This window comes from Corvus moneduloides, chromosome 4, assembly GCF_009650955.1.
Source record: "Corvus moneduloides isolate bCorMon1 chromosome 4, bCorMon1.pri, whole genome shotgun sequence".
NCBI lineage: Eukaryota > Metazoa > Chordata > Aves > Passeriformes > Corvidae > Corvus > Corvus moneduloides.
The window spans coordinates 19,513,014-19,533,166 of NC_045479.1; the positions used below are offsets into that span (position 1 = coordinate 19,513,014).

General features: G+C 41.2%; 1 protein-coding gene across 1 annotated transcript in view; it reads right to left on the reverse strand.

The window, feature by feature from the left end:
• Nucleotides 1–990: 990 nt before the first annotated feature.
• Nucleotides 991–20,153, reverse strand: part of LOC116442629 (tyrosine 3-monooxygenase-like) — a 34,799-nt gene continuing 15,636 nt past the window's right edge. Inside the window, exons 8-12 of the mRNA XM_032105803.1 lie at nucleotides 19,506–19,575; nucleotides 17,760–17,816; nucleotides 14,670–14,765; nucleotides 9,254–9,387; nucleotides 991–7,663 (exon numbers count right to left, since the gene is read on the reverse strand). Coding sequence (XP_031961694.1) covers nucleotides 7,504–7,663; nucleotides 9,254–9,387; nucleotides 14,670–14,765; nucleotides 17,760–17,816; nucleotides 19,506–19,575 — 517 coding nt within the window. The 3' untranslated portion in view covers nucleotides 991–7,503. The remainder of the gene's footprint in view (nucleotides 7,664–9,253; nucleotides 9,388–14,669; nucleotides 14,766–17,759; nucleotides 17,817–19,505; nucleotides 19,576–20,153) is intronic.

Here is a 20,153-nt window from a genome sequence, read left to right on the forward strand (position 1 = left end):
TCCTCACTCATATGAGTGGGGCTCCATATGTAAAAAAAAACTTCTTCTTGCTCCATGTTTCCTAAATGATACAATTTATCTTGCTTTGTGTTGTACACAAATATAAACAGAATTTCACAATCTCAAAGCTGTTACATTAGAAAGCAACCTGAACTTCCTTTCCTGAATTCTCAGGCAACATAGTACACCATAGAGCATAGCCTAAGACAGCTCTTCTGAAATTCTGTTCTAATACCACTTTTTATCAGCTTAGATATAGAACTAAGCCATCTGTGGGAATCACATGGGGCCCTGCAGTCCTCTGTAACAATTTTAGTGTCTTCAACTGTTAGTCAACACTCAAAGTCTTTGGTAAACTTCTTGAATGTGAGGAAGAATTTTCAGAAGGTGAGGAAAGTCTTCATACAGCCCATCTTTTCCATTTAAGTAGTAAAGAGTGATGTGTTCTCTAGCTTTCTGTATAATGACATCATTGCTTCTTTGCTTCACGTTTTCAGTCTGGTTCTTGGACAAATAGAGACGTCAAGGCAGTCGAAAATCAATTTTCTCCATGCAATTTTTTTTTTTAAATCTATCTTTAGCTCCATTTAACCGAGTAATATAGCAATACAGAAACTAATCATGTATCACAAAGTACAGAGAAATTGTTCTTGAATGGCTTGCCCATACCACAGACAGGCAATATCATCAGAAAGCCAGTACCTCATTAGTGATGGCGTGGAATTATTCCCAAAGTGTGTATGCACATGATAGCAATATTGGATGATACATTTGTAACAGAAAACCCACTCTGGTAACCTTTAATTTGTTTCCTGACCAAGGATAAAGATTATAATTGGAGGAAAGTTACTAAGCAACAGTGGCTAGCACATTTCATTTACAACACTCCATCCTCCTCAACCTCCCTGCAGCTCACACAGTATTTCACGAAGGGGCTAAACCTCAGATTCACTTGCAAAGTTTGCCTTTGTAGGACACTAGACACAGCAATCAAGTTAAATCATTTTATTTGCTCAGATTTAAACCAAGAAATATGAACTAATTCAAGAGTCAGAACCAAATTGAAATGTCTGAAGTACAAGAATTAAACACAACAAAATTCATATCATCATCCAGCACACATTCCATTTCTAACCCATCAGTTTTGGGATTCATTCAGGAAATACTTAAAAACAGGCCTTTTTTCCCTTTTTTCTTTTTCTTTCCTTTTTTTTTTTTTTTAATAATTTTTTAAAAATTTTTTTTATTTTACAGGTTCTATTGAGGCTGCTCCTAACAGACTTGTACAAAACACAATGTTGATCATCTCTGTCATCTTGTGAGATGTTATTGAAAGACAGCATTTGTTAATTAATAGATTAATAGATATTTTCCTTCTATTAATTCATTTTAATTGTCTATTTATATCAGAGTATCCAAAGTGTGCCAATCTACCACTTCAAGAAATATTGAATAATACTAACAGTGGGGGTTTTTTTTCTCTGTCAGTAAATATAAGAGGAAAGTACTAAATGATGCACAGTGGTATGACTGCAAATGGATCCTTTATTTTTACTTCCACATTGTAGCCATTAGCCTACTCAACAGAAATTTAGCTGTTGATTCTGAGTCTGCAAGTCAGATCAGTCAAACTGGCTTCACTAAAACCAGTTTTATTGCACACCATGCCTGAACTCTACAACTTCAGCAACAGCTGAAATAGACCACATCACAGTAAATGGTATCCAAATTTTTATTAAGCAGGATTCTTCTAGTTACTGTACCTGTACTGTACCTGACAAGTGTTAGCTGCTATGGTTTATATTTAGATGTTTATGTTTAAATCTATCACGGTTAATGTTGTGAAAGACGTACCTTGAAGATTAGCACCACTGGTTATGGATGGGAGCAGAGATTTGTTTTGGATACATCAGAGGGTAGCTGTCACTTTCTTTACCCAAGTGTAACCATTTTGCCAGGTCTTAATTGCCTTCATCAAGGGCCAGGTTTAAGTTTAAGAGTGTCCATGTGTTGGTCAAGTTCCACCCAAAACCCTGGGAAAATAATCTTGAACTTTCTTGTGTTCAAAGAGCTGGTTTTCCCCATTTGCAAGCACAAATCAAAAGGATCGATAAATAACATTTTAAACTAATGGAAATAAGAAAGCTCTTGACAAAATAGTTAAACAGGGTAAAAGACAGCACCTAGCATATAGTTATAGAAACAATAATTTTACAGTCTTCTGCTGAGAGGGCAGTGCTTGGCCAGCTGCTCACTTTTCCTTCCTAAGGCAGCCTTCACTTAAAATTTAGGACTACTCTGTCTTGCAAGGCAGTAAGGCCTTGTCACCTTCATCTTTCACAGAATTGTAGAATCACAGAATTGTCAAGGTTGGAAGAGACCTTCAGGATCATCCAGTCCCACTGTCCACCCAGAACTACCATTGTAACTCCTGAATGATTAAACCACGTCCCCTAGTGCCAGATCCAGATACCTCTTGACCACCTCCAGGAATGGTAACTCCATCACCTTCCTGGGCAACCTATTCCAATGCCTGACCACCCTAGCAGGGAACAAATTTTTCAGATATCTCACCTGAATCTCCCCTGTCTCAGCTGAAGGCCACTTCCTCTTGTCCTCTCACTGCAGGTACAGCAGAAGAGACTGACCCTCCCTCCCTACACCCTCCTTCCAGGGAGTTGTAGAGAGTGACAAGGTCCCCCAAAACTCTTATTCTTGAGACTAAACAAACCCATCTCCCTCAGCTGTTACTCATAAGACATTTTCTAAACCCTTCACAAGACTTTTTGCCCTTCTCTGGTGTGTTTCTACACACCACAACTCTTTTCTAAAGACCTCTTTCTGCTCTCCAGCTTTTGTATCCCATGTCGAAAGAAAATGCCTTAGATAAAGCTAACACTCCTCAGGCACGGTTAAAAAGTCTTAAGTGACCTTGACTCCTCCACACTCTCACAGGTACAAAATTTCCTCATTTATGCTAAAAAGCTCCCGTTCAGACAGAAATGTTTCTCTAATATAATGAAGCAGCATATGCAAAGCAAGCATGTTTCAGGCATATCTACTGGTCCTTTCTGTTCCTCATCCCTTTGCTCCGCCAGTTGTCAGCCTTTCTGCTTCTTTTCCAGTCTGTCTTTCTTTCCCCTGGGGAATATGTGTGGTGGCAGAGGGTGCCAGAGATTTGCTTTCACTTTGGGCCTCAGCCACCAGCTTTACCCAAACCTAATGTATATTTAATATGATACAGCCAATAACCCTTTCTGCCAGCTTCTGATCATGTGCCAGCTGAAGAATGCTGCGAAGTAATGTCTTCTGACTAAATCTCAAAGCCCACGTATAAACTCCTGATTAGGGGTGGGTGAGATTACTGGGGATGTGTGTATATACCCCTCTGCTTCTATGCCAACTGGAATTTCTCCATACTGTAGGATATGTACGGAAGCAGACTCCAGAGAACCTTCTGTTTTTGCAGTAGGTGCGGAAGGCAAAGCTGCTGCAGGGTTTTTCCTGGTAGCTTCACTTCCTGACTCAAGAATTCGTGTAACACTTCTGTGCACGGTTAATTAGTGGTCGTGATTTACTTGGGGAATGATGGCATTTCAGTCATGGGCATAAGGAGATCTTCATGTGTGGATTGTACACATTGGAAGAATACAATGCAGGTTTCTTTGGGAATACACTATCTATTCCATGGAAGCTTGATATGCTTTCTTCTTTCTTCATGGATCAGCAGAGATAAAGAAGACTGAGGGTAATGAAGTTTCCCTTCTTGGAAGGTCATTTTCTTTTTTCTTTTTTTTTTTTTTCTTTCTCTGCTCACCCCTCCTTCCCCTCACCCCCACCCCAGCCTTTCTTGAAGGGGTTAAGAAAGGTTTATATTCACCAGGTAGTACAAAGATCAAAATGTTAAGGGAACCAGAGGGAAGTGATGGAGAAGGTCTTTCTGAGGATGACAGCTCTGCCTTGTAATACAATACTATTTCTCATGGGAGTGGGTGGGAGGCCAGCCTAAATTTCCTCTTCCTGTCCTGCCAAATTCCCCAAATTGCATAACTGTGTATTCTCCTTACACAGTGGTACCCTTGGCATCCCTAGCAAATCTGCAGGGAAGCAGTGAAGCAGCTGGAGGCTTGAAGGTGGACCAAAATTGGTAGAGGACAGACTTGGTTAGCCAAAAAACAAAACAAACCCAAACCCACAAACTGAATTTGCTAACTCTCCCATCTATAACAGAACAGCACAATACAGATTTAATAACATACACTATTTTGTTCTAAATGCACTCCATCTAGGAAAAATAAGTTTATCGGGATAAGCAAAGGGCCCATGGGGAGTTCATCAGTTCAGTTTCAAGTCACAAGATGTGTTTTACTTGGCTTTGGAACCTTCTTGTGCAAGATTAATATGAAACTGCTGAAATGCAAACTGACAAAAAGGCATATTTTTACTGGTTGGTGCTTTTTCCTCTGTGCCATTATTTTAATTGGGAGGCCCCATTGCTGCCTTTCCCATCACTGCTGCCTTAGACTGACAGGAGGATGAGGTATTTGTTGGCTTCTGTGAGGAAATGAAAGAATGACTATTGGAAGAGCAGAATGACCAGTGTAACTCATAAGGATGTAACCCTGAAGGCTTTTGTTTTGTCACTACACTGAATCAAAAGAAAAGAATGTGGACCTTTTCAGAGGGGAGCGTCAAACATGGCTAGCCTGGGGTAGGTTCTGCCTGAGTAAGGAGGGAAGATTTACCTCCTTTGGAAAAATATCTACACACCTTAAAAGTTCAGGTAGCCAAATCCATTACTTTTGTAGCTTCACCAAGTTTCACTGCAGCCTACCCTAGCCATGTATGCCAGCTGACTATCACTAAGACAAGGAAAAAGAAAGTACACCCACTGTGGTTTTGATAATCTTGCTCTTATTGCCTATGTGCAGCACCTTAAACAGGCTCAGAGCTGTTGCTTGAGATTGCTTGAGAGGCTGGGTACTACTCAGCATGTGTAAGGGTGGGAGAATCTGGCTCCAAAATGGTTTCTTTTTCTCTCCTTGCTACAGGAACTGGAAAAGACAAGGGTGTGTGGGCGGGCCTGGAGTCCCTCCAAAGAAAGTGTGAGGCCTTGGGCAAAACAAATCCATCAGGTCTCTGATTTCTTCCAAATATAGGTCTGTTCTGAGTAATAGCCAAACTCAAGTCTAAATTCCACATTCAACCGTTTCAGAGGGAATACTTGAAAAAGACCCTATGGCCCAGAGAGTCCGTCTATAGAAAATATTTTGATAGCTCTTCCGCTCTGGTGTTATCTTCCACTTAAAAAGAAAGAAAAGGAAAACACACAGAATTGGAGCACATGATTCAATTTGCACTGTAAAAGAACTGATTGATGAAAATAATACTTCTGAAAACAATCTGTTGTGAGCTATCAAATATTTTTGCCTATGCACCAATTGGCAGGAAGCAGACAGATAAATTATTACAATATGTAAGGAAACAAATTGCTCTGAGGAGGAATGGTATTTGTGTGTGTGTGTTTATGAGCAGGATAAGTAGAATTAAACCCATAAAAGCATGCTGAGAGATCATCTTCCATCACAGCAGAAATATACTGGAAGCAAAGGAACTCACTTCAGCTCTGTCTCTGGCTGAATTTCTAGCAAAACAGGGCTTATGATATGCAAGTGTTCTCCTGGAGTAGAATTTTTTAAAAAATTAAAATAAAAAAGGAGCTTGGAATGTTCCTGCTGTTGAGAGGAAGGGGGTCTCACAGCCACTTTTGCCAAGATACTTCCAAATTTTTCAGGCATCACCACATTTTAATAAAATGGAGCAGTTGCAGCAGGTCCCCAGATCCTGAATATTACTGCCCATGGGAAAATTTTCTGAAGTGCTGTAGACATGAAGGTTTAAGAGACAGCATTCTTTTGACTTTCAATAAGACAGTTTCTATAGACCCTGACAAGTGGAAAAATTACAGTGAGATAAGGGCTGTATGAAATAACAGCCTGTGGCTTTCTCTGTGGTGACTGTGTACATTTTACTATCCCACAGTGAGCAGCTCAGGCAGAGTTGGTGAGTCCTTTTCCCATAACTCCTTTTCCATCAAGAGCCAAACCACCTCACACTTTCCTCAGAGCTCAGACCCTGTACACTGGCAGCTAGTGGGTAGCAGTGGACAAGGCAGCCACATGCTAAACACAATTTTGATAAATAAATAGAGCTTCCAAGCGGCACGGGATAAATCTACCTTACATTTGTGGATAACTATCACCCAGCCTGGGCCATGAGATCCACATTTTCCCTGCTTATGCCATGCCTGTAACCTGCATTGACCCCATGGGCTCGCACTGCTGCTAAGAGCAGAGGGACCCCTTCTGGTCTTGGGCATCATCTTCTTTTCCTGAACTACCCTCTATTTGTGCACAGTAGAGGAAGGAAGGGGATATGAACAGCATGGTCTGGAAGAGGAGACTGATCCTGGGAAACAAGACCTGTGGAGTATAAACAAATTTCAGGCACATCTCAGAGAGGGGTTGGAGGGGGAGACAAGATGGGTTGGAGAACATATCAGATATTTTTTCCATAGCAACGCTATACAGCTGCTAGTGGCTGATCTTAGGTTTTCCACTAGGTGTTCCATAGATTTGGCCTTTTGATTATTACTACAGTCATCATGATACTAATAAGAAGCAAAGATTTCTAAAGGTATCCAGGAGAATCTGAATGCCATGAAAAAAGCAATGCAAGCCTATTTGCTAAAGGCCTCTTTGCAAATCTTTCCTTACACAAGAATTTCCTTCCCAAAATTTAAATTTCCCATTCAAAGTAAGCATCCTTGTATGTGACAGAGCCAGAGCATCTTGAGCCTTTTATTTTCTGCCTTCTTTTTAATCAAGATACAACTATTCTGTGATCTTAAGTGTGACAAGAAATTATTTTGTCATATTTGCAGGCTACTGAATGAGATGAGTACTTAAATAGTGAGCAGAAGTGCTGCTCTTACAAGCTCTTCTATTTGCATATTTTAAGGGGACCATTCATAGTGTGTGGGCAATAGCTGATGCTAATTGCTAGCAGAAAGGAGTTAGCTGCAAGGACTGCTGACTGTAGGCAGCTAGCCAGCCTAAGAGGTTGTGATCATGTCATTAAGGCAGCAAGTAAAACACTGTGGGGATGGAAAGTTACCCTGCTATTTTGTGACAGATAACTTGAAAAGGTGGCAGGGGAAGGAAAAAAACCTGTAAGAGTCCCGTAACACTACAAACAGATGTAGCTCATATCACCTACCAAAAATTGGAGTAAGCTGATCTTGTTTGTTGTTGAAACATTCTAAGCAGGAGCCCATTATTTTGTCTAAGTCAGCAGCCTAAAATATAGTGAAAAGATTATCTGAACTGAGCTGGTTTGTGCATTTAAGATTTCTGCCTGTGAGTACCTCTTCATCACTAAGCCTTCAAGAGCTAGCACCACCTACAAGTATCTCAGTGACAGGTGAGATGTATTGCTGCGGTTTTAAGAGAGGTTTTCAAGGGACAAGCAGAGGTTTTTCAGTTCCTCTTTTATCTGGTGGAGTGCCCTCTTGACTTTCTGTGGTGTGTTCAGAACCTCTATGCGGCTGGTGAAGGGGTCATAGTGCAGAGCAAAAGGCTTCTTGATCTTCATCGTGTAGTTCCTGTGGGGAGACAGGACAGAGCTTCTAGTGCAAGAGGCATTTCCTTAAGTGCAAAACCTGCAGGACCTAATTTCTCAGTTTGTAGTCATGGCCTTACTGGGGAGCCGAGGCTGCTGTGACACCTCCTCACTGCATCTCCTGAGCTTTGCCTGGTGCAGTACATCCTGCCCACAGCTCAGCCACATGCAGCCCCAAAGATCTGCAGTGCCTCATCTCAGCCTGGCTGGCTTAAACCCATCTGCGCTCTCACAGCTCCACGTTCACACAATTCAGAGTTATTACAACCACAAGCTGAGGAATGCAGGAGCACAGCATGTCTGCCGCCTTCACTTCCAAGAAATAACCTGGAGCAGCTCTTTCTGTGTAATTTTCTAAAAACCTGTTGATACTAGGCATCCTGGGCTATTTTTCTGTCTCTATTAAAAGAAAAAACCATGATTGCTTGCCATTTTTTGACAATATTTCCATTAAGTACATGCTGGTAGGAACCCCCTGTGCTGATGTTGCCTTATGTTTTCTGTGCTGACAGATTCTTGTGCCTTCAGTCATTTTGAGCAGCCTTGGCTGTGCAACTGCCTTGAAAAAAATGTATGAAAAAGCTTCATGTCTGAGAGTGGTGTATTCCTTGTCCTCATACGTTCTTTTCAGGTTTGCCTGAGTCAAATACTCTGCAAGTCCTCTCTCTTCTACCAGTGAGTACTCACCCACGTTTTTACACATACTTAAAATTTAATGTGAACATTCAGATTTAAGATGAGGAGCCTAATTAGCCGTGTCTATAGCCCCAGCAAACAGTGCTTCTGGGGAAGAGGGAGAGAGAGTAGGGAAGAAGTCTGGCTCAGGTTCTCTTCCTCTAATAAATTCCTCATTTCAGCTCCTACATGCTCCCCAGTAGCTCCACAACCAACATACTGCCTCCAGCCAGAATTGGTCCTGTTGTTCTAACTGTTGGAGATGAAGGCCAGAATTTAAACCCTGCTTACTTAAAAACACAAAGAAAAAGAAAAAAAACATCCATCCTTACTGCACAACATCACAGTTAAGGAAATGTGTTTAGAAACACCTGAAGCTAATTTGAAATAATGTTATCTAGGTTGCAGACAGCTACTTTGTTGAAATTAGATTGCCTGTGAATGCTGATTCTGCATTCTTGTGCAGATATAATCAGAGGAGAAAGGCAATCTTGTTTTTAAGCCCCCTGCTGATCCATGTTAATTCCAGAGACTGCTATAAAATTTCCATGTGACCCTGGGTAAATCAGCTCTTCACGACCTCCTGTTTATATGGACTAGCACATAGGGTGGGATTGCACTCTCACAGTTCAGTTACAGAATTTACTTCAGAAGCTGCTAAAATGAAGCATTGTTAAGATGAAGCATGGAGCACAGCATAGCAGAATATAATTCTGAATTCCTATGAACCTTTTCTGAGATAAACAAGTTCATGCTCAACTTTGTTGTACAAAAGCCACTATGCAGATGCAATGAGATAGCCTGACATGGTTGTTGCAAAAGTAGTAGATGTATTTGAGATTAAGAATCAACCCAGTGTGCCCCCCTCAATGAAAACACCCACAAACACTTTACTTACTGAAGCTTGACTCTGGCATCTTCCAAATTTTCTGCTATGAAATAGACAGGCTGGAAGGCTTGATCCTGATAGGGGTGAACTGCAGTCACTTCTGGATCAAAAGGCTTGTACTCTGGCTCGTTTGACAAGGCATACTTTGTAGCAGCAGCAACACAGGTTAGAGCAGGTGAATGAATAGAGAAAGAATTAGTCCCTGCTGGTCTGTGAAATTCTCTCTGGGGAATAGTTAGGGGCAATATAAAGTCCTGTACTTTCATAGGTCAAAGCTGGTTTTCATAATTAGCAGTTAATAAACCAAATAATAAATATTTTTTAAGAGGGGAAAAAAAAAAGAAAAAAAAGAAATATATGTTTAGCATGATGTAAAATTGGATAGCATAGCCATGTTCTCAGACAGGGAGGGGAAGGTCTATGGCACCCCCCAAAATACAAATATCTAGAAGAAAAAAATAATATCATGCTGCTACTTTTCGAATAGCATTGTAGAATATTTGCAGTCCTATCCAGCATTACTTTAAAGTCCCCTAGCCTGTGTCACAAATTTCACAGTTCCTGGTGCACTGAAGAACAGATGACAGAATGTGTCTGGTATTTAATGCACAGCTTCCAGGCCAGTATAGAAGCCTAAAATCTTCCCCGAAATCCAAGATATATTTTTGGACCCACAGAGGTTCCTCTATATGTTCTTCTCAAGTTCTTGTACATTGTCTCCCCAAGCCAACAGGAGGCTTATGGAAGCCACTTCTGTCCACAGTGCAGTCCATAGGTATCTCTGTACCGTTCGTTTATATTTACTGGAAATGCCTTTTAAACCAGCCACCTGCACAGAGTCCTGGGAAGGCAGCTCTGCTTAGGCTTAAAGTGAGTTCCCAAACACCTTGTCTGCCCGTGAAACCCAAGTGATGAACTTTAAACCTAGCTCAGCCCCAGTGACATTTGAGCTGCACCACAGATGTGCCTAAAAGCTGATTGGCCTCCAGCTGGCCAGGTTGGTGAAGTGTCCTGGGTACAAACCAAAAGGAAAAAGGCAACTCATCCCATCAATGCTGAGACCTTTTTTCCCACCTTCAGACTGGACAGTGGCTCCCACCCACCTGGGGACAGTCTTTTAGTACCCACCCTTCTCTGAGATCTGCCTCTTTGCCTTTCTCTCTTCTTCCCCAGTCTTCAGAAGGCTCCCTTCACCATTTTATAATCCAAATGTCAACTCCCAGGGTACTACTTGTAAATAACTGGTAAGATGCTGCACAAGACTTTTAGTTCAATCTGCTAGCTGGAAAAATTCAGACAGTACTCCTAAGCACATATTTAGACATTTCACTGAACTGGTGCAGAAATAAATACCAGGCTTTAAAAAAAAAACCCTAAAAAAACACAAAGGCCAAAAAACCCCCAAGAATAAATAAAAGATGGTGTTTTTCTTGCTCTTAATTTGCAGTGTGTAATTGAAGAATAAACCTTGGATAGCACTCATACAATCTAAGATGGTTGGTATACACAAACATGAGGCTGCTCTTAGAATCTTATAAGCTCTGGGGAACTAAAGGGAAAAGATTTCAGTAACTCAAAACCTGACAGGGGTCCCACTGTACTGTCAGTGTTGAAGCAGAACTGAAATCCCATTGATTTCAGTGGAAGTTCAGCTCGAAACCGGATGGCCTTAAAGGCCTCTACAAGTTAAGTACTGGTTGTGCTGCAAGAAAAGCATATGTAGCACTGAGTGTTGCCAGAAGTGTGGTATGAGCCATAAGATTTTACAGTATGTAGGACAGAGTCCATGTGAGTGTTAACAGAAGAAGCATTTTGGATAATGTAGAACAGCTGACAGAATATAGTGAAATAAATAGTGCAATGCTGAGAGCTGTTGGGGAGGAATTCTTACAGTTCAGAGGAGGCAAGTTTGGCCAGCAGTCAGACCCATTACAACTGCTCCGTTTAGACTCAGGGATGGTTATCCTTCTGATACCTAGCTGCTGTTACTAAATGCTTTGTTAGATAACAGGGATTCAAGTGCAAGACTCACGCAGAGAGTGTCTAGCTCTACCTCTCATCTTCTGCCTTTCCCCCAGATTAGGCCCTGAGTTTGGGCAGGATCAACTCATCCAGAGAAAGTATCTACCTGAAGCTGAGTTCGAACTGGTAAGAGTGGGTGCTGTGGAGGAAAGGGAAATGTTTTGAAGACTTCACAGTCAGGATGTGGTTCCCTTGGTTACAGTCACACACCCACAGAGAGTCAGTCCAGGCTGCAGTTCAGGGATGTTCCCAGGCTTCTTGCTGATGCTAAGCTCTCATATAACATGAGCTGGATGACTGCTGCTTGCCCTCTCCCGCTGGTTAGTTGTTATCTTCTTGTAGCCAACCATCTAACCGTAGTAACTCATGCCCTTATTCCCTCCTTGGTGACTGAATCATTCTGCTATTCCTGGCCTAGAAGCCTTCAGGGACAAGGAAACCCCTCCCTTGCACAGACTGCTGCAGTGTGTCTCCTTCAACACATGAACTGCAGTGCGAATCCTACAGTACTTGCTATATTCACTGCCAACAAAGTGCCAAAACTTCATTGCCTCTGCCAAATAAGTTGATCAGCTAAATGATAGGGAATCAAGTCTGGGACCTCCATGCAGAAGTCTGTGTCTGGGCCCACTGAGAAGACTGGCAGATAATTATTAGGTTGGATTATGGCTTTCTGACAAGCAGCAACTAAACTTATCTAGAGCAATAAAATGAAGTCTATCACGAGCCTCACTATCTTCCAATCTTCATCTTGTCTAACAGATCTGTCTAGACACTGCTTTACTTCTAAAAAAATCCCTCCTGTGAAATAGGTACTGCACTATACATATCTTCTCTCTTCAGCTGTAAAAGAAGCAGTTGGTACACGTTTGCAATTTGCTAGCAGGTGCTTAGGCATTGGACCTCACTGCTTTACTCCCACTGCCAGTGTCTGTACTGGACTTAGAATCAGATGCTCAGGCAGACTAGAATGAATAAATGGAAATATTTCTATATAATAAAAATCTACGAGATGAAATCAGCTAAAGAAGGAAATTTCAGCACTTAAGTTCATGTGTATTATTATCTTGTGTACAACAAGTTTCAGGAGCTCGAGGTGGAACGCACAGAACCACTAAGCCATTGTCCCGGAAGGTGCACAGTGAGGAACTTGCAGAGCTCACAAAGGGATTGTGCAGGGTGCATTAGAGACATTGCTGGTTAACTGCTTGCCCATCTTCAGATTTAGGTGTTATTTATGAGAGGGACATGCTGCAAGGGGGATAATCCTTATTCATTACCTGTTAAATACAAATGCTATCATCCCTGCATGCATTTTCAGTAATATGATGGATGAAGACACAGGTAGACCCATCTCTATCAAAAGTTTATCCAGTAGCTTTACCCAACAACTACCAGTGATAAAAGCAACAAAAAACTGCCATTTATCAGCTCAAGGACAGTTAGGACTTCCATTGTCAGCTTCAGCGGTAGGGAGTTTGAGATGCAGTTGTGCTTTCATGTTCTATATCACACTGTTTTGTGCACAAGCAGTCCTCACCTGCAGTTTTAAGCAAAAGCAGAAGAGCTTATTGGTGTCTGGGGAAGAAAAGGGTGGAAATAGAGGAGAGAGAGCACAAGGCTGGTGCATTTGACTCCAGACACCAAAGCGGAGCATTTCTGATGAGATCTTTACCTTCTTTTGAGTCAAACTTAAACAGAAAAAGGAGGTAACCACATGCAGATAGATTTTGTCATGCATATTGCTATGAAAGCTACATAAATGCCATCAATATCATTACCTCTGCTCTTTAGTACCCTGTTTAACATGTACATGACTTTGGTTTAAAACCATAAAGTATTAAGCCAGGCAGAGTAGAATAAACATTGCCTTGAATTGTGCTTTGATTGGACATTTCTGATTTTACTGGGTAAATAAAAGCAAGTTTCTATTTTCTGTTTGTTGTCTGTGAATATAGCAAGTACTGAAGGATTACCAGATAAACAGGAGCTTCAGCAGTACATAGTGTAAGCACACTTCTGCTGAAGTTGATGAGCAGTCAGGCCAAGCTCAGGCTTCTATGTAGAAAGGAAGTCACGTCTGTTCCTCTAGAGGGCTAATGAACAAGCAGATCTTTCAGCTTATCAAGAGAGAAAGCTCTCCACAGATTTTCCTCACAAAAATCTTCAAATTGCAAGTGTCATGAGGAAAAACAGTGCTGAACTCAGCAAGTGGTAGAAATTAAGGTTGATGTCTGGGACGGTTTCCCTTTCTTTGTGTTAATTTCAGCTGCTCTTCTGTGGGGACTCCTACTTGAAATGTCTTGAGATACATCAAAATGTTGTTTTTTCCTCCTGTCAATTGACTGGGAAGTGGGTTGACCTGTACACCATTGGGAGAGTTTTGTAAAATGTTTACTGTCATAACAACCCAACCATCTCCAGTTCTGGGAGTCCAAGCTATGCTAATTCAGCCACAATTCCATGCGAATGTATCATGTATCTGGCTGTTAGGCTGCTGAATTTATGTATTAAGCTTAAAATATATCTCCCATGAAAAAAGAGAAAAAGGTTTCTGGTTCATAAAAATGCTTGAAAAGAGTGGTATTTATTTTCCTTTGGCTCTTACCAACTAAAAAAAATCATCCAGTATCTGCACAGCTTGAAGCCTTTGAGCCCTACTGATAACAGCTTAGGGTTTTTGCAATTAAAAAGTGATCAACTGCTTCAGTGTTCTTCAAAACTAAGGAGAAATTAATATCTCTCCTATCAGCTGTTTGGTCAAAGGAGGGGAAACCCATAAGCTTTCTGAAAAAATGTATACAAGTCCTCTTTCTACAGTTAATTTAACTGAGCAAGGCAGTATGAAACCTGTGCACACAGACTTTGATCTATGTAAAACTAGAGCTGAAATTAATTTTGAAATTTGTTTAGGAATGAAAAATACTAAAGCATTTTCTTTTTGTCAGTGTCCATGCTATCTCCAGTTTCTTTGCACTTCATTTGGTCCAATCAGTCAGTGCATTTCCAGTTCATATGTGTGTGAATGTCAATGGCATGGACAAAAAAGCCAAGCTCATAATAGGCATAATATTGCCCTCTAGTGAGTAATTCAGAAGGGAACGTGAGTTTTATGTCAAAGTCAGCTGCATTACTACTGGCAGGAGCAGGAAGAAACAAATCTAATATTTTATAGGATGGTTACTTTCATTGCATTTCATCTCTTTAGATGGAAGACAGGTAGAATACCACAGTATTTTTCCCTACTCAGTAACTTCTGGGAAGGGAGAATTAATTTCTTTGTGAAAGAAAAACCTGAATTTCAAATCATATTGATTTTTTGTAGAAAAACATAGTTTGCTTTTACCAGAGTTCAGGAAACTGGATTATAGAAATCTTTCTATACTATGTATTTGACACATACCATCAGCTCCCCATAGGATGAAAGCAGTCCTGCCCCGTAAGCTTTGATCAATCCATTTTGCTTGCAGAGGCCAAACTCCACAGTGAACCAATAAAGCTGGGAATAAGAACAACTTGTGAAAAACAGTCTGAAAAGGCTTTTAAGCTTCTCATCTTTCCTTTAATTTTCTTTTATCTTCATTCCTTAATATCTTTGTATCTTCAAATTTTATAGTTGCATATTTTAAGAAAATTTTTTTTTCCCCTCAACATATAACACACACTAAATATAACATGTATTTTTTAAAAACTTGCTGTCCCACTCAAAAAAAGAAAGTTAAAAATTTTGAATGACAATACATGGGTAGATAAAGTCATATCCTTTTCTTTCTTTGGAAGATGTTACAAATTACCCTGCAACCTCTTAGCCCTGAGCCTCTTCATAGCCAGTGCAAGCTGACAGATTTCCACCCACAGTCCCCAGAAGGACAGGTAGATCCTGACAGAGGGTTTAAGACCTTTGGAAAGGTACTTGAAAGGAGAGTTTCCCTCCTTCTTTGTCCATGTGATCTCATTCAGAAGAATTGAAGAATGCCTTTTTCCGTATTGTGCCAATTATATCTTAGTCATGCTCCAGAAGAAAATAATGATACATTTCTCTGGGCTTTTCTTGTGATAAAGCATACTTAACACCATAATTCCTTTGCCTGCTGGACAGTAGTGGGATGAAAGCAACTCTTGGCTCTGCCAAACTTTTAGTCCTTCCCTTATCAAAAACTCCAAGGAAATGGACATTGGAGAACCAGTTCTGGACGCAGCCTGATGCCCTGAGAAGCTGGATAGGCATTGTGCAAAGGGAAAACATGGTAAATGAAGCATTTCCAGAATATGGTTTCATGCCACAACTCTTCAAGGTTCCTTTAGAGACAGAGAGCACTTTGCTGCCTCAGACACAGCAGGAGAGCTTGGCTTCACAAGTATGGTGTTTCAGGACCCTGCTTAAAGAACTGCAGACAATTTGTAAAACAGTGTGAAGCTCTGTATTATTCTGTCTATTCTGCCTCTTTCATACATTCTCTTTCTTTCTCCCACCCTCTCTCATACACCTTTTCATTCTGATGACTTGGTTTTAGCCTTCAAATTTATCACTGAAGAAACAACAGGCCAGGATCTTTCTTTTTGCAGGATCCTGAGTTGCTTTCTCTACAGTTCAGCAAATAATTCAGCATTTATATTCTGTTAATGATCTTGATTCTTATTATTTCACAGTGAAAAGTCTTTTGAGTAGCTCCTCATTGTGCAGGAGACTTTTTTGGCCGCAGAATGAGACATGGGAGGAGGAGGAATTTTTTTAGTGCTTCTTAAGATATCTTGTATTTGGCTTTTGGTTAGTGAGGTTCCTTCAAGCTCTCACTGTTTTAACAGAGTACAAAAAATGTATTAGTGGCACTCTGGATGACAAGGACACTGGCAGTTTCCCATCTCTGGTGCATGGATCCACCTGCTTAGAGAAGTCACGGGCCTGAATGAAATAATGGCATTTCAAAATTTGTCTTACAAATGTTGTAGACCATAGCAACAAACAATTTTGAGATTCTTTAAAGAAACTTCTAAACTAATTGCTAACATTCTCTTTATAAAGAACAGGGAATGACAGGAACTTCCAGAGATAATGATGGAATTCATGTTAGACTTTCATGTCAGGATAATATATACACTTCAAGTTCCTCTCTATCTTCACTTTCTAGAAAAGGAACTCAAACAGTAAGTCTTGATTAGGTATATAAATTTTAAACATTTTAATACTGAGATGTTAATCCAGAATAGGTTTACTGTTCAGAATACTTGATGGCACTTATAAAATTTTATTCTCACAGACCCTGAACCGCAGGTAGCCCTTTCAAAAAGGTGCCCTTATTCTACATGGCCAAACCCTGGATGACACTATGAAAGTTTCAGACACGAGACCCATTATTCTTCTAATCTTAACCCTATCTCTTTTCTAGTCCTACTCAGTTCAGAATCAGGAAGAGGTGCTTGCAGAGGAATGCTTTATAAGCCATGGGCCTTAACCCAATTTCACCAAGACCTGGGGAATGATGCAAAATGGCTCTCTAGGACTTAGAATTTTTTCACCCTAGCAAAGGCATGGATCTTAATCTCACTCTAACCTCTCTAGACCCAGACAGTGGAAGAGGAAATGTGGACTGCCACTGTCATAGTCTCCTCCCATCACTAGCCCAGGATCTGGATGATGTTACAAAGAATTCAGCACTCGCACCTTTTGCCCTCCAAACTTCAAAAATAATGGTAGCGTTACTTAATCCTAACCCAAGGATGGATATCTGCAGATGGATTTTAGGTGAGCCACAATCTCCTTCCTGAGTGGGACTGTGGACTGGGTAAGGAATTTCAGGAGTGACATTCTCCTGTCATTCACTACCTGTACTAAATGAGTCTCACACAGCTGGGTAAGGGTAAGACTCTTCTCCTCCCCTGAAAAAATCATCAGGACTGGTAAATGGCTTCAATTATCAGAAAAAAAAAAAAGTCACCTGGCCTCCAGATGACTTTCATAATAAGTTTAGATGGCAGTAAGGGGCTGTACAAATCGTTTTGACAGTTGTAGACAGCCTAGTGACTCAGAACTGAATGGCAGTACCTGCTCTCAAATTGTTTTTAAGTGCTCACCTGTTTGGTGAGGTTAATGAATAGGGGGTGAACCAAATTCTGATGGTTTTCTGCACCTTGTGTAGGAGAAGATATAGGTATCACACTGGGTATTTAGTCTTTTAGATGAATCTGGAAAGTGAGTTGGGACCATCATATGGCTGAAATTGTGAAAACTTGTAAGAAGAAATTTTATTTCTTATAAAATCAAGAAGAGTAAGCATTTCCTCAGATGGAATCACATGATTCTGGGCTCCCCCAGAGGGACACCAGTCCCTACTCCAGCACTTTACTAACCTGTGGAGGAGAAGAGACAATCCTGCTGATGCTCCCATTTTTGTAGTTAATCTGAGACACAAAAAGAGCCTTCCCTGCACAGTAAGGGATATCCAGTGAATCATTTGGGGTTTGCCTCCAATATTAAACTGCCATCTGTACTTACTGTGGCCAGTTTCTCAATCTCCTCTTCAGATGATCCAAGAGAAGCCAGTCCAATATCCTAAAGCAAGTAAGCGAGCAGACAGTGTTACACTAGTGTGATTATTCAGCCCAAGGGAGAGAAAGAGGGGAAGGGAGGGCCACATAATTTCTAGCATGAATAGCATGAACTATTCATTGTTTTTGTCACCCAAAATGACCTTCCATGGCTTCCAGGATGCCTACCTCTCCCTGGCCCCCAGCTACATACCACTGGGAGTCGCATTAGATGAGTGTTTAATCCTCAGTGTTCTTTGTGTAAAATTAACCACCTCTTGTCTTAATGCTGGACTATCTACCGCGGGCAAAAATTTACAGGGAGGCATGAGAAGGGTTTTATCTTTGCCATTACCTTTCTATCCCTCACTCTTTCTGACAGCCCTTATGAGTGGGTCAGATCTGTGGAGCGATGATTCTGTTTACTTTCATCTGTGCTCCCTGTTAAATGTTATTTTCACAATAAGAATCTGTAGATGTCTCTTTTTTGCTATCCCAGGAGCCATATCATGCAACAAACAAACAAAATTAGGGCATTCTCACCATTCATCGTCTCATATTGAATGGAACAAAAAAGAGCTTTCATGGGGTGAATTTCAACTATGAAAATACTTTGAGGGGAAAAAAAAAAAGTGAAATGTGAAAATTCAATGAATGTTATCCCATGTTGTATAGTCTGAGTTATTGATAGGAAAAGAAGAAAACTGAAAGCTTTGAAATTGCTATAATCTCTTATTTCTAATGTGTCTTAAGTTGCAGTATTGAACTGAAGAGGTTTCTTCCAGAAGAAATTAAAGACGACTAGGATACTTAAAGTACTACTCTTCTGATTCTGATAATAACCAATATTTATTATCAAAATGGCAACTGGCATGTATTCAAGTTGATATGACCGGAAATCACATCATATGAGGTGAACTGCTTTTCTTTTACAGATATTTCTTCAGAGATCTTCAGAGATCATGTTGGGACCTACATCATGTTACCCCTCTGATCTTATTGCCAGTTTCCACACTGGCCACTGATTGATAAGCCTGGACAATGAGATATCTTCTTCCCTCTGCCGTGGTTTTGAGGAACACTCATAGTTCTGAAGTCTTTAATTATGAGAAGTTATTGAGTTCACTCGGGTCTGACACTGACTGCTCATACTAAATAGCCCCTTATTGCACAAAGAAGCTCTGTTTGCTTTTTGGAGCCTCCTCACCAGTGTGAGCAATGCTGTGAGAATCTGGTGAGCTGTAAAGGGAAAAACAATTCTGATGAATGACATAGTGATGGACACAATTAAAGTCTCATGTGAGACAAGAATGTACATCCAGAGACAGAACCAGCTTGGAGGCTTGGCAGCTGGTGCTGTGTAGGTTCATGTGGTGTAGGACAGGAAGCCAGGGGAGCAGCTCAGTCAGTAGAGCTCAGACTCCAGCCCTACAGAGACAGCCTTCTCCAGACTGACACAGCCCTCCCACAGAGAAATCCCACAAGCTCTGCCTGCTCTGCCCTTCCTTCCACACCGTGTCTGTAGGGAGCAGTGCTACCACTCCCTTGGAGTAAATGTCTCCCAGGGCACTGCTAGCCCACCACGCCTGGAGGCCATGACTCAGGCAGAATCCAGTCTTAAAATTGCATTTCGTGGTGAGCTGCATGTATTTAAGGCACCTCTGGCCTGCTATCCAGAGCAGTTGGTTAAAAAGCCAGCAGAAAATGTTCTTACCTGTGAGAACTGGGCAAACTTCTTGTCAGCCAGCATGGGAACATGACCCAACAACTCATGGCAGCAGTCTCTGGAAAATAAGTGACCTTCTTGTTTATTAAAGGCTTCCTTTTTCTGCCCTTCATGAATTCCCTGTGAAGGACTTTAGCCAACAGACCCCAAAGGGAGCTGATGTTAGTGGCTGCCTCCATACCTGGCCTGATTCTTCAAGGATCAGAGCATTCCCTCCTGCCACAGGCAGCCAGCTGCCCCCTGCCACCTTGTCTATTGTCTGCTTGGGATGGCATGGGCACTAACCTTCTATGTCACAACATCTTTGAAAGGTCCCTGTTTTGTCCCAGCATACAACAAAAGCATCTGCGTGAACTTGTAGTTTTTCATGAAATGTAATTCCTGTTGTCTGGCCAGCACTTACTGGGAGAGTTTCACAGCAGGAAATCAAACCCCAACAGATGGTAACTGAAGGCAGGATGAAAAGATTAAACCACATATTCTTCAGTCTTTTCCTTCCCCAGACAACTTTGCAAGAGAGACAGAGAACCACACCCTCTCATGCATGACTTCCCCTTCTAACTCTCCGGCTACCAGTTTCTCAAATTGTTTCATTCTGTGGACTACTGGATAGAACTCCAGAGCCAGTCCCAAGAG